Consider the following 12,850-nt stretch of genomic DNA (forward strand, 5'->3'; position numbering starts at 1 on the left):
TCTATATTCCTATATAGATTACCTATTGATGATTTCCTATCAGAGGATTCTCGAGTTGGCTGTATTTAGAGTTTTGGAGTTTACTCTGTGAATAGACAGTCTCAGCAAATATTTATGACTGGTAAAGTTTGGATTGCCTGTTGCTCAGCAGTTCTGATTTGAAAGACTTCCTGTGAGTATTGTGCTAAGACATATGTCACTTCTGTAAAGCAACACAAAGCATTTCTGGGACTCATATCTACTGTACATCTGTATTAAAAATAGATGTAGGAAAAAAGATGAACGATAGGGGAAAAAAGCGAAAAAATTGGCTATATATTTGCTTCAATATATTTAGTATTCCACTGCCTAGTAATTTTTGCAAACAGGACTCGTCAGTGAACAATTACTGTAAACATCCAGTTTCTACCCTGTAATTACAAACAGGATGTAAACATCCTGTTTGTAATTAGTGAAATACCGCTACCTCTAGAGGGGAATATGGCTATCATTTGTCAAGTGCGGTACATTAATTACAAAGTAAAGTTTTCTAAACAACAGCACATGACAACCTTTCATAAACTAGAAGTTACATTTAGGATAGCAAAAATGGCTAATGGGCTAAACTAGACAAAAAAAAAAAAAAAAAAACATGAACTAACAAATAATTTACGGAGAAATTATGTGACTTCATTTCAGCACTAAGATAGCCAGACAGGTTGGTTTTGATTCAGTTTTCTCAAAACACTAAATCCTAGGACATCAGAAATAAATACATGATAAAATCAGTAAAATTTCACAATTAGCTGATAAATATTTTACTAAAAACTAAGCACACAAAAATCTGCCATTTTGAATGAAGTGCCTGACGCACACCCCCAGTTCAGAACACGGACATAGATGAATTGGTTTTATGTTTGCTATGCTTTCTGTATGAAAGAATCTACATATATGAAGGATGAGCATAGCTTAAGTTCAGGTAAGGTTGGTGGAAGATCAGAAAGAGGTGAGTTAAAATTTGATGAAGGAAGGAAGTATGGCATCTTTTAATAGATATTGCTGTGGATTTTAATAGATATTGCTGTGTGCTTTTAATAGATATTGATTCAATTGCTGTGGATTTCTTCATTACATGGAAATTGCAACAGAGATTGTAGAAAGACTTGTGACATGGGCCAGAACATGTAATTTGATGGCATAGACAGGTCTCACATTTGATTTGCTAGGCATTTTAAAATGCTAGCAAAAAAGCAGAAATATATGATATTTATTGCACATAGAATAGCAAGCATAAGAGAATACTTACTGTAGGTAGTGTGGATGACCTGCACAGGAAGTGGTTGCAGAACAGTGGAGGATATCACTCCAATTACAACAGGGAAGCACTTGCGTGATGTGACCTTTATGGGCTACCTTCAATGATAAACAATGGATACCTTCAATGGGAAAAAAAATCACACAGCTTTGGCTGCTGGAGATAAATTTCTTCATTTTGTTTAATTGTCAGAATTAGGAAGAACCTATTAGATTATGCATACTGAGTAGCTTGAAAGGAATAGATTCATGTAAAATTTCCTTCCCTAAATGGACTAAAACCAATGAAATGTGACTTAAATTACAGAGGACTAAATCTGATGACTAATGCTCATTTTCACTGTCCCCTTCCCTAAATTCAAATGGTGGCAGGAAGTCGAAAGTAAGGTTCTACAAAATCAGATATGATGACCACAGTTTATCCAAAGATGGTCTCTGCTCATAGAGAAACATTTTATCACCAAATATATTACAACAGTGATAGAGAAGGGTCAGATCAAGTAAAAAAGATGCATTCTCCACTGTAAACCTGAAGAGATGGCAGTTATGCATAATGACGATGTCATAGAAATGTCATAACAGCCTGAGGCGTTCTTGGAATTATATTTTGAATTCTAACTTCCTTCTGTTAGATGAGCATCAAATGAAATGGAACTGGTGGAGCAGCAGTTACATATTAAACAAACTCTGACAAGTCTATTTTAAAGAAGAGGTTAGAAGTGATGAGAAAAGCAATATGAGCATTTTTTTTTTTTTTATGTAAACCCCAAACACGAGAGGTAAGAACCTACAGTACTTAGTACCGTGCTTGGGTTGGAGGTTGAGAAGACGAAAGAAGATATTTGTTGACATTGGAATTGAACTTCTGTAAACTGTAATTTTCGGGAAATACGTATGAAGGAAGGTTGTTCCAGAAAACGGCAATTGAATGAATAAATGAGGAAGATGAAAAGCTGGTTCTGTGAGTTTGGAGTTGGACAGTAAACTGATGTTGGCTGGTGGCAGCATGTGTTCGGAATGTTTTGAAAGAGAGAGCAGGAATTATAGAAGCCAATTCAGAAGAACAGTGCCCATGGAAGTATCTGTAGAAGAGGCATGCAGCAGAAACAGTACGTCTATGAGACAGCGAGTGGAGAGACTTTGTTAAAGATGAATCAAATAATTAACCTAACTGCCCTCTTCTGAATGGAATCAAGAAGCCTGAGAGAGGTTTTGGCGACACCGCCCCAGATGTGGGCACAATATTCCATGGTAGGGCGGATTTGCGATTTATACAGAGTGAGCAGCTGTTTGGAAGAAAACAGCGAATAATTTGGGCATCTGAGATGAGCAGTAGTTGAATCAACCAATAACTGAGATTCTGTCAGAAAAGGTACATGGGGTTTGGCAGACTGCAAGTGGAAATGGACATCGTTGAGATTAGAACTGAGACCACGTATATTTGTGAAATGAATTAGGAAGTGCTTGGGAGGTTTAGATCTTTTCGCAGGTAAGCTTGCTCTATTAGTTTGACAATTCATAGTGTATTCAATAGTAAGAAAAAGTGGGTGGGACATGCTGTATGAAGTAACGAAATTTTTGGATATGGTGTACATGTGGTAAGAATATACCCAGTTCCTTGACATAACGTGGCCTCGACAATGTTCCCCGCATACACACTACTCGGACTCCCTCCAGTCACTATCTGGCAGAGTACAGGTAGCAAGATTATACACTAGCTGATCTGGAAGCATCCCAGAGAGTTACCAATAGGTTCAGTCCAGTGTACTAACTAGCGGCCGGCCTGCGAACACCATTTTAGAGCTGTACCCTCAAAATGTAAGGAATATTGGATCTCGCCGCGATGTTCATCATAACCTCAAAAGTCATCAATCATACTGCATGATGGAAGAGATAGGGAAGGGTTGATGGGAACTTAGCTCTAGAGACTAAACATGGGTTCCAACACTTCAAGCCTCCAATAAGCAAAGTGGTGGTATTGCACTGGTTGATGAGAGCCATCAACCACCTAGTACTGCCTGGTAATATAGAGGGGTGGCATTCCTCCATGTGGTGTGGACGCCACACCTCGACCCTTGCTTACGTTGGTTCACACCATATAACGGAAGAGGAGCTTGTGAAAGAACTGCAAAATCAAAAGGTCATTCAAGCTAAAAGAATTGACTCATAGGGATGTCAATCTCATTCCAACACGACGGATATGACAATTTAGATAAAGCTGGTTATCTAAATTGTCATATCCGTCCCTGTATTCCAAATCCAATACGCTGTTATTATAAGTGACAAAAATTCAGACGCTCATGTCGAGGAAAAAATGTAATGCCCAAAATGTGGTTCCCAAAACATGCTCAAACAGATTACACTGCAGCATCTCCAATTTGCCCAAGTTGCAAGCGGGATCATCCTGCACATTTGAAAAACTGCGATTTATGGAAGCTTGGAAAAATAATACAGAAATATAAAGTTGAACATAAGGGGACTTGATCAAGAAGCCAGACAACAAATAGGGAAAGATAATCTAGCACGTACATATGCTAGTGTTATAAAGAAATGTCGCTCGGTTGCGACTCTAACCAATGACTCAATTCCACCTAACAAATTGCTTGCTGAATGGGCTAGAGCTATGCTTTTAGTTCCTCAGCCATTTGTGAAGCAAAACTGAAAAGTACAATAAGTGTTCACTAGTGAGTGGCACTCTGTAAAATAAATAAGAAAACACAAGAAACAAAATGCAAATTTAGATATCATCGATTTGACGAATCAACAAATTCGTCAATTGCCGGATTTGATGTTTAACACATTTGCTGCATCAATGTGTGTAAGCAATCAGTGGTACCCAAAGTGCCATATCACCTGTGGGTGGTCATTCTTAAGCAATCAATACACAAGTGGCATAAAAGTAAAGGCACGTGAACTTCCCAATTCTGTTGGCACAGTGATTGAACTCTGGGCTGCTTCTTCTTGATGTTCTGTGTTCAATTTGAACATTGGAAACATTTTCCAGCCAACTCTGTTTCTTGCTTTGTGAAATAGATCTTGTGTCGTAAGACCCCTGTCCATTCTTTGATCAAGCCACTTTTCTCTTTGTCTTCCTTTTGTTCTTTTGCCTTTAATCTTCCCTTGTAGGATTAGTCTCTGCAGGTCATATTGTCAGCCTCTTATAATATGCCTGAGGTAGGCAGTCTTTCTCTTTGCAATTGTAATTAGTAGTGTCCTTGTGGTCCTTGCCCTCTTAAGAACCCGCTCACTGGTGACCCGATCTGTCTACAGAATTTTGAGCGTCCACATCTCAAAGGCTTCCAGTTTCCTGATTTCCGCCTTCTGCATGACCCAGGTCTTATATCGATATAGGAGAGTGCTCCATGTGTAGCATTTGGCCATTCGATATCTTTTCTAGAAATTCAGTTTTGGGTCACAGAGGAAGTTCTTAAATACCTCTTTGGCCATACCAATTCTACTTCTAATTTCTGTGCCTTGGTCATTATTATTTATAAAGGTCTTCCCTAGATATTTAAAGCTACTCACTTGTTCGATGGGGAAATTGCCACATTGTATTTTGATTCCAGGCAAGGTGTTTTTGTTTATGACTATAGTTTTGGTCTTTTTGTCCTTAATTGTTAAGCCTACCTGTTCGCTCGCTGTTACCACTTTGTCGAGGAGTGTTTGTAGCTTTTCCTCTGATGTTGCTGTTGTTATTTGGTTTTTAGGAGCATTAGCAACTAAGGCCATATTGCTCCGGGAATATGCAGTGGTCATTCCCTGACCTTTCCACATCCTCTGTATTTGGTGGTGACGGGCTCGAACCCCAGTCTAATCAAGAAGCATGTGCTACGCACTGCTGCTCCTTCCCACCTGGCTACGGAGGCGCCCAGTGATGTTGCGATGAGAGCAGTATCGTCTGTGTATTGCAGGTTACTGATAACTAACCGTTAACAGTAATTCCTTCTTTAGAATCTTGTATTAGATCTATAATGGTTTCAGCATAGAGATTGTAAAGCATATGAGACAACACACATCCTTGCCTCACTCCTTTTTGGATTTGTACCCAGTCTTTGTTTTCTCCCTCTACAGTGATTGCCGCTTCTTGCTCAAGGTATAGTAACCATAGTATCCTTATTATTGATGTTTAGATTGTTCCAAGCAATGGAATGCTTTGTCAATGTCAATGAAGCAGACAGGCAGGTTCTGCTGGTGTTCAATTGCTCTTTCTGCCAGTCATTCAAAATGTCATTCAGTGTAAATATTGCTTCTCTTATGCCGCCACCCCCCTTTTTTAAAACCCATCTGATCTTTTTCTATTTGTTCTTGAATCTTGCCTTCAATTCTGTGTAGAATCATCTTGAAGAGGGCTTTCATGGAATGGCTTATTGTGCAGTGATCTGCACATTTTTGCTGCTCTTGCCTTTTTTGGTATGAGAATAAAGATGGATCTCAGAAAGTCAAGGGGTAGTTTCCCTCCACTGAGGTTAGATATTATTGAAAATATGGAGGAGCTGATGTTTTCCTCTTGTTCTGAGGCATTTGAGCATTTCGGCTGGGATTTTATTAATGCCAGTTACTTTGTTATTGTTCATTGACTTAATCACTTGCTCCAGTTCTTCCATTAGAAAGTCTTGATATTCGCCTTCTGTTTGGGTGTTGTCATTTCCTAGTTGTCTGTCATCCTCGCAGTATAGTTCCCTCAGATATTCTTGTCACCTATTTTTTTTCTGTTGCTTGGCCACAATTTCCCTGTTGTTTTTATCCAGATGTGGCCTCTTGCACAGTCTTTCCTGATATTGTATAGTTCCTTCACTTCTTTGTGGATATTCAATCCTTTTACATCTCTCCTCCATCCATGTCTGTTCTGTCTTCCTTATTTCTGTTTTAATCAAAATGTCATATATCTGATGATATTTTTCTACATCTTTGCTCTTATAAAGCTTTTCCTGTGCTCCATTAGATCTAGTATCTTGCTTGTCATCCATTGCTGTTTCTTTTGGACCTGTCCAAAAATTGCATTTGCAGCATCTGTCATATTCTTGAACAATGTCCACTCAGATTCTGGATCTCTATCTAGTAGATTGAAATTACTATCCTCCATTCACTCTTCGGCTGTACTTGTGAAATTTTTCACATATACAGGCCAGCTATGTTTTTCTTTGTCCTTTCTTCAGTTCCTTACCCTTGATTGTCTTTAATTTTATAACCAGCTTCCCTATTAGCAGGCAGTGGACTGAGCCGATATCAGCTCCAGGACAGGTTTTGATGCTTTTAATTATATTTCGGAATCTTTGGTTGGGCATCATCATTGGGCCTTCCAATTGTGTATTGATCTTTGTGGTGGTAGCCTGGACCAGGTGTTCATAATGACCATTTCGTGCTCTTGACAGAAATCAACTAGTGCATCTCTCATTTCATTGCTTGTTCCCAAAAGTCCGAAAAGGCCAACAGTGTTGCCAACCCTGCCTGTTCCCACTTTGACACTGAAATCTCCTATAACTACATTGATTCCTTTTCATTTGGCCCAGTTTAGGATGTACTTGAAGTCTTCTAGGAAATCTTGATATTCTTCATCAGGTATAACAACATTGGTGCATAAACCTGTATGATGTTAAGCGGTATTGGAAGAGTATTAAATGAACTCTGGGCTATTAGCATAAATAATTTGTTTTGTTTATAGCTTGGTGCACATTTGTGTTGAGGTTTGTTTACGTACACTGAATAAGCTTTCAATAAAATTTTTAACTTTGTTCCTATTTACAGCCTACCATTGTTTGGCGAATAATGGCCTTTAGCTTCCATTGCGCAGTCAAACCAACAACAACAACCTATTTACAGCTCAACCAAAGGAGCAAATGTTTGTTTTCAGCTACAAATTCCAGACTTTCACTTTTTGTTAATTATTTACGAACCATTTACTTATGAATTTTCAGAACGTTGAGGATTTTGGAATGTTGTTATTTCTCAACATTCCAAAAATCATGGCACATTTAACGGGCTCTCTCACTGTTGTTAGGGATTAATGGTTCAGGGGCTGAAGCAGCCATATTGTGCCATTTGTTTTATATATTTGTGGGAACTGATATAGGAGTTCATTAAAAGAAATTATATGGGTGAATTTGTTTTAAGTAACTGTAGAATTCTATAAAACTAGCATTGTTTCCTATGAAGTGATACAGTAGTAGTTCAGATAATGTTCACAAAAATCTGAAAGTTGCAGTTCTGTCAATCCAAAACCAAACATATGGTTTTGGATTGGATTTTATTGGCACATTAGCAACTAAGGCTATAATGTGCCTAACATATGGAAGCTACAGTAAGACCATTTTACAAATGAGGAAATAAAAAAACTCTTGAGGTAACAGATATTCAGTCAAAGGTAATTGAAGAAATTTTAAGGCAGTATGCATATGTAGAAAGGATGGGAAGAGTAGCTAAACAGATATTTTAAACAATAAATCAGTCTACTGAGTCCTGGGCACTCAGGATGAAGGGTCCATAGTCATGAATGGTCATTAGTGTAGTATCTCAAAAAGAGCTTTATGGTAACCGAAAAACGTTTCTAGTACCCTGGCTTGGCCTAAAACTGAGGAACTAACAAAAAAGTCTATTTGAGTCTTTCCAGTTGTGAATGACAAGGGTGGGAGAAGCAACTCTGACTTCTTCCTGGAGAAGCGATTATTAAAGTCTTGCGGGAGAAGCGATTGGCCAGGTGTGGGCCGTGCAAGACTCTGCAGGTGCCTCCCCACCACCGCAACACTGGATCTCTGAGTACCTCCTTGCCGGGACAACTCCAGCTTTGAAAATTGTTAAAAAATACTTCTTGTCTCAAAATTTATAAATGACCATTATAGAATTATTAATTATTTAGCAACCTTTTTGTCACCAAAAGGAGAGTTACTTAGTACAAAGAAGTGTGCTATCGAAGTTAAGTGCAATAAAAATTTTGGTTTTTAATTTTAACACAAAAAGTAAATGATAGAGTTCAATTGGAATAGTTTTCCTTGATAAGCATCGAATAATGCATAGCTACTGTGATTTTTAAATTTTTAGCTCCATTAGCAATGGAAATAGAGGGGCAGGGGACATGAAAATTACTCACATTTTCCTGTCTGGTGTCACCATTTTTAATTTTAAAAATACTTTAAAATTATATTTAAACCTACTTGTTGAGCTCTTTCCAACGGCGTATAATAAGCTATAGGTTGTCAACAACAGTTTTGTCCCCCCCACTTCTCAGACAAATTTTTGTCGACAACGATCAGTGAGGCATTATGTTGGCCCACATTATGTACATGCAAAATTTCAAGTCAATAGGTTGAGTGATTCCAGAGATACAATGCTGTGAGACAACTGAGTGACATTATAAGGGTCCTTCGTTAGACTATGGACCCTAAAAATGAATGGTGATACGCTTAAAAACAGACCAAGAGGAAGGAGGATCAATGGCAATGACCAGGCATTAAAAAGTAAGAGGGCTTCCAACAGGAAATATAGCAGAGAAAAAAGGGTAATGCTAAAGGATGATAAGAGTTTGGGACTGAATGTACTACCACAATGACTGGTACACTCACTAGACATAACAGATTAAAAAGAAAATGATAATAATTTATAGATTTTTTTTTTTTTTTTTAACCTTACAGTAATAAGAACATGTGAATATAATAATTGTTTTTCACTAACTCAAAAGTTTATAATGTAAACACTTATACAAACCATATTTGTTTTATATAATTAGTTTATCTTGAACCCAGGATTCCACAACAGGACAAAATAAAACCATACTGACATCTCAGTGCTGAACTCTGCTATTCACAGCTAATGCCACCAAGTGTAGCCAGATAATCAGTTTATTATTGAATAATATTAAGTGTTGGGATATACAGGGTGTTTCAAAAACAGCTTTACAACTTTGAAAGATTATATAAATTTGTTTAGAAGCTGGACATAATATTTTGAAATGTCAGAATGTAGCAATACACTTCAAGTGCAATGCATGTCAACTGTAGTATTCAAAACTACCACCGCGAGCGCTCTTGGGCAGTTGAAATCAAGACGGTGACTTTCACAGCTGCAGAGCGGGCTCGTTGTGTTTTGGTTCGAAGAAACAAAGTCTGCTACACAAGTTCAAAGGAAGTTTTGCACTCAGTATTGCAAGGAACCTCCCAGTAGGGCTACAATGTACATGTGGCACAAGAATTTTGTTGAGACCAGATGTTTTGTGCGGCATGCCAAGTCACCCAGTTAGCTACTTGTTCCTGACGATGTCGTGAAAAGGATTAGGGATAGTTTCTTTCAGAGTCAACAAAAGTCAACGTGACGGTGCACTTCGGGAAAGTGGTATTCCACATATGATTGTGGCGAGTGTGACGAAAACATTTACATTTAAAAGGCGTACAAATTATCCATCGAGCAACACCTTATGAATGCAGATAAGCTGGTTCATAAGGAATTCTGTATGCAAATGTTGCATCGGATTGAAGACGATGAGGGATTTCTGGACTCCGCAATTTTCAGTGATTAAAGTATGTTTCATGTCACCGGTAAGGTCAACGCCTATAATTGCAGGATTTGGAACACCGAAAATCCATGTGCCTCCCTGCAACATGTTCGTGATAGCCCAAAAGTGAATGTGTTTTGTGCCCTCAGCAAAGAAAAGTGTACGGCCCCTTCTTTTTTGTGGAGACGACCATTACCGGCATCATGTATCTAGACATGCTCCAACAGTTCCTCATTCCACAAATTGATGAAGATGACCAAGAAGGATGCATTCACTTCCAGCAAGACAGCGCACCCCCTCATTACCTTGGAGAAGTACGTGAGCCACTCATTTCCCAGGATGGTGGACTGGTTGAGGGGCACTGATAGCATGGTCACCTCATTCCCCGGATCTTACACCTATGGATTTTTTTATGGGGATTTGTTAAAGATCTAGTGTACATACCAACCTTACCTGCAAATGTCGCTGAGCTCTGAACTCAAATTACCGCCGCAGTTGCAGAAGTGACACCAAGAGATGCTACGCCACATATAGCAAGAAATTGACTACGGGTAGGATGTCTGCCACATTACAAATGGAAGTCACATTGAACCATAACTATCCGAGGTAAAACTTGAAGTGCTTTGCTACATTCTCACATTTCAAAATATTGTGTACATCCTCTAAACAAATTTATATACACTTTCAAAGTTGTAAAGCTGTTTTTGAAACACCCTGTATAAATATTTTATGTATTTTAAACATTTAGTTTGTAGCCGACCGGGCTAGCCGAGTGGGTAAAGTACCTGCCCGGCAACCCAAAGGTCGCGGGTTCGATTCCCGCCTCGGGCTTGGATCAAAGTACTGCAAAAACCTTGGGAGGTGCAATATGGCCACAGAAGCCGATGTGCCAACAACTACCAAATCAAAAAAAAAAAAAAACAATCAAAAAATCTCATTTTGTGTTGCAACATGGTCAAACAATATCATTAACTGTAGAAATTCATGTAGTGCTCTGCCAAACGTTTTGTGGAAAAACTATATGAGGAGTGAAGTGCTCCTCATATAGTTTTTCTACACTGATTAGGTCCCTCCCAAACTTTCAACCAGAACTGCTGATACACACTATCACTGATATTGCAGGTGTGGAAAATGCAACAACATACAGCTTTAAGAATGGACATTAATCTTAACTGAAAATGAACTTTTTTTCTGCTGCAACTTTTAGATACAGTGATTTTCAAGTCCATCCTATATATAATCTGCATATATTGCTGAAAATGAACAATCACTTATAATTTCTTTGTATATATAGCAAACAAAGCTAAAAGTGAAAACTTTTACTGTTAGCTATTCTGCATTCCCACCCCAACCCACAAAGAACCATTTCCACATTCTGAAAGTCAACCGTACCATGTCTAATCAATTAAAAATATTTCTTCTGTATTATCTAACCATACACTGATAATAGTTATTTCAAATTAAATCTTGCATTCAGCCAAGAATGCAATCAACGGTCTTTTAGTTATCTAACATATTCTGATTGTTCCCAGAATATGGTAGATAACTGTAAAATGACATGCGAGTGATAACATAAACAAAATCTTCACATATCATTAGAAAAATCATATTCTAAAGTCAAAGCATAAATCTAACTCTGATAAATCAAAACATACTTACATTCTTTTGTCAGATATTTCATTTATTTCAGAAGCTGAATCTGGACTACTCAGAGAATTTTCCACTGAATTGTGTATATCTTGGAAGACTTGCATGTCTTCCTTTTCACTGTCACTAAGTTTTCTTTTTCTGTTGTCACTGTCAGTTTTGTCAGAGATACTATTTTCAATTACAGAATCTGTTTCAGTTTCTGGATAAGATATTACTTCTGATGGGGACAAATCTAGATCAATTGATGGCTTTGTGCGTGGTGGTAAAGGTGGAGGTTCGTTATCTTCCACAATATTTTTATTGTTTTCTTCTATTGCTACTACTGCTTCAGAATCATCTGAGTCAATTTCTTCTATTACATCCTCATCGCCTGATTCTTCAACTTCTGATTCTTCTGATGCTCCTTCTTTCTGGTTTGTAAGCATTCGATGCTGAAATAAAGTAATTGAACTAAATAAAATGAAATTATCATTCAATAATTAGAAAATATTTTCAACTTTGTAATATATAGGTTATCTCAAAAATGCATATCCATAGTTTCATAAATCAGTAGAATAAATAATTAAGAAAATGATATTTGACCTGTGGAGAAATAACATTGACTATTAGCAAGGCACTGTTTGACAGCAGTGATGAACACAGAACTCCACAGTTCCATGTCTGAGTTCCTGAAGTGTTCTTACTATGCAGTATCTTCCACAGTTCTAAAAGCTAAAGAATTACAACTGACTGCACTTCTTTAACTTCCTAATTAAATACCAGGAGTATTTATATTTTCCCCTTCTGTTCTTTATTTGTTTAGCTGCATATATTCAAAGACAGGGATTCAAAATTCTTTCAAATTCTGTCTGGCTTACCCCCATCGCCTCTGTAGCTGAGTGGTCAGGAGCAGGATTGCAGTAGTGCACACTCTTTGAGTAGACTGGGATTCACACCCCTGACTGCTGAATATGGTTGATCTGCCAACCCGCAGTAAACCAGTATGGCAGATTATGGTCCATTTCCCTCAATGTGAATTGTTAAGGAGGCTTCCATCCAGCAGTGGATTGATAATGGCTGCAGTTTACCGTTTTTACCTCCATGGCATTGAAACCTCAATTATTGGGGGGGGGGGAGTAACCTGGTCTGATGTTTTTGAGTTTAACAACACTATGCTGCTAGGGCCATATTGTCTTTCTAATGGTGAATATGAAATATTAGCTTCATTGTAATAACTATATTTTATTATACATTCCTATACGATTTAGGAAAGTAAATAGTTCTTTTTTTATTAGGATCATCTCCCAGAATTTGCAATAAATTTATTGATGATTGTGTATTAGCAATTGATTTAAAGGTGTTTAAGTGGATATTTTGAAAGTGGGGACAGTCCACTAACAAATGGTGAATGGTCAGTTGTACACGACAAGATGTACATTGGGGAGC

At 37.9% G+C, this 12,850-nt stretch overlaps 1 protein-coding gene across 2 annotated transcripts in view; it reads right to left on the reverse strand.

Annotated features, from left to right (window-relative positions):
* Ptp61F (Protein tyrosine phosphatase 61F) overlaps positions 1-12,850 on the reverse strand; it is a 259,988-nt gene that overhangs the window by 13,127 nt on the left and 234,011 nt on the right. For both annotated transcript variants that reach the window (XM_090377659.1, XM_090377658.1), the window contains exon 8: positions 11,435-11,856. In XM_090377659.1, the coding sequence (XP_090233785.1) occupies positions 11,435-11,856 (422 nt within the window). The remainder of the gene's footprint in view (positions 1-11,434; positions 11,857-12,850) is intronic.

This window comes from Mastigoproctus giganteus, chromosome 7 (genome assembly GCF_048544385.1).
Source record: "Mastigoproctus giganteus isolate SK-2022 chromosome 7, ASM4854438v1, whole genome shotgun sequence".
Classification (NCBI taxonomy): Eukaryota; Metazoa; Arthropoda; class Arachnida; order Uropygi; family Thelyphonidae; genus Mastigoproctus; species Mastigoproctus giganteus.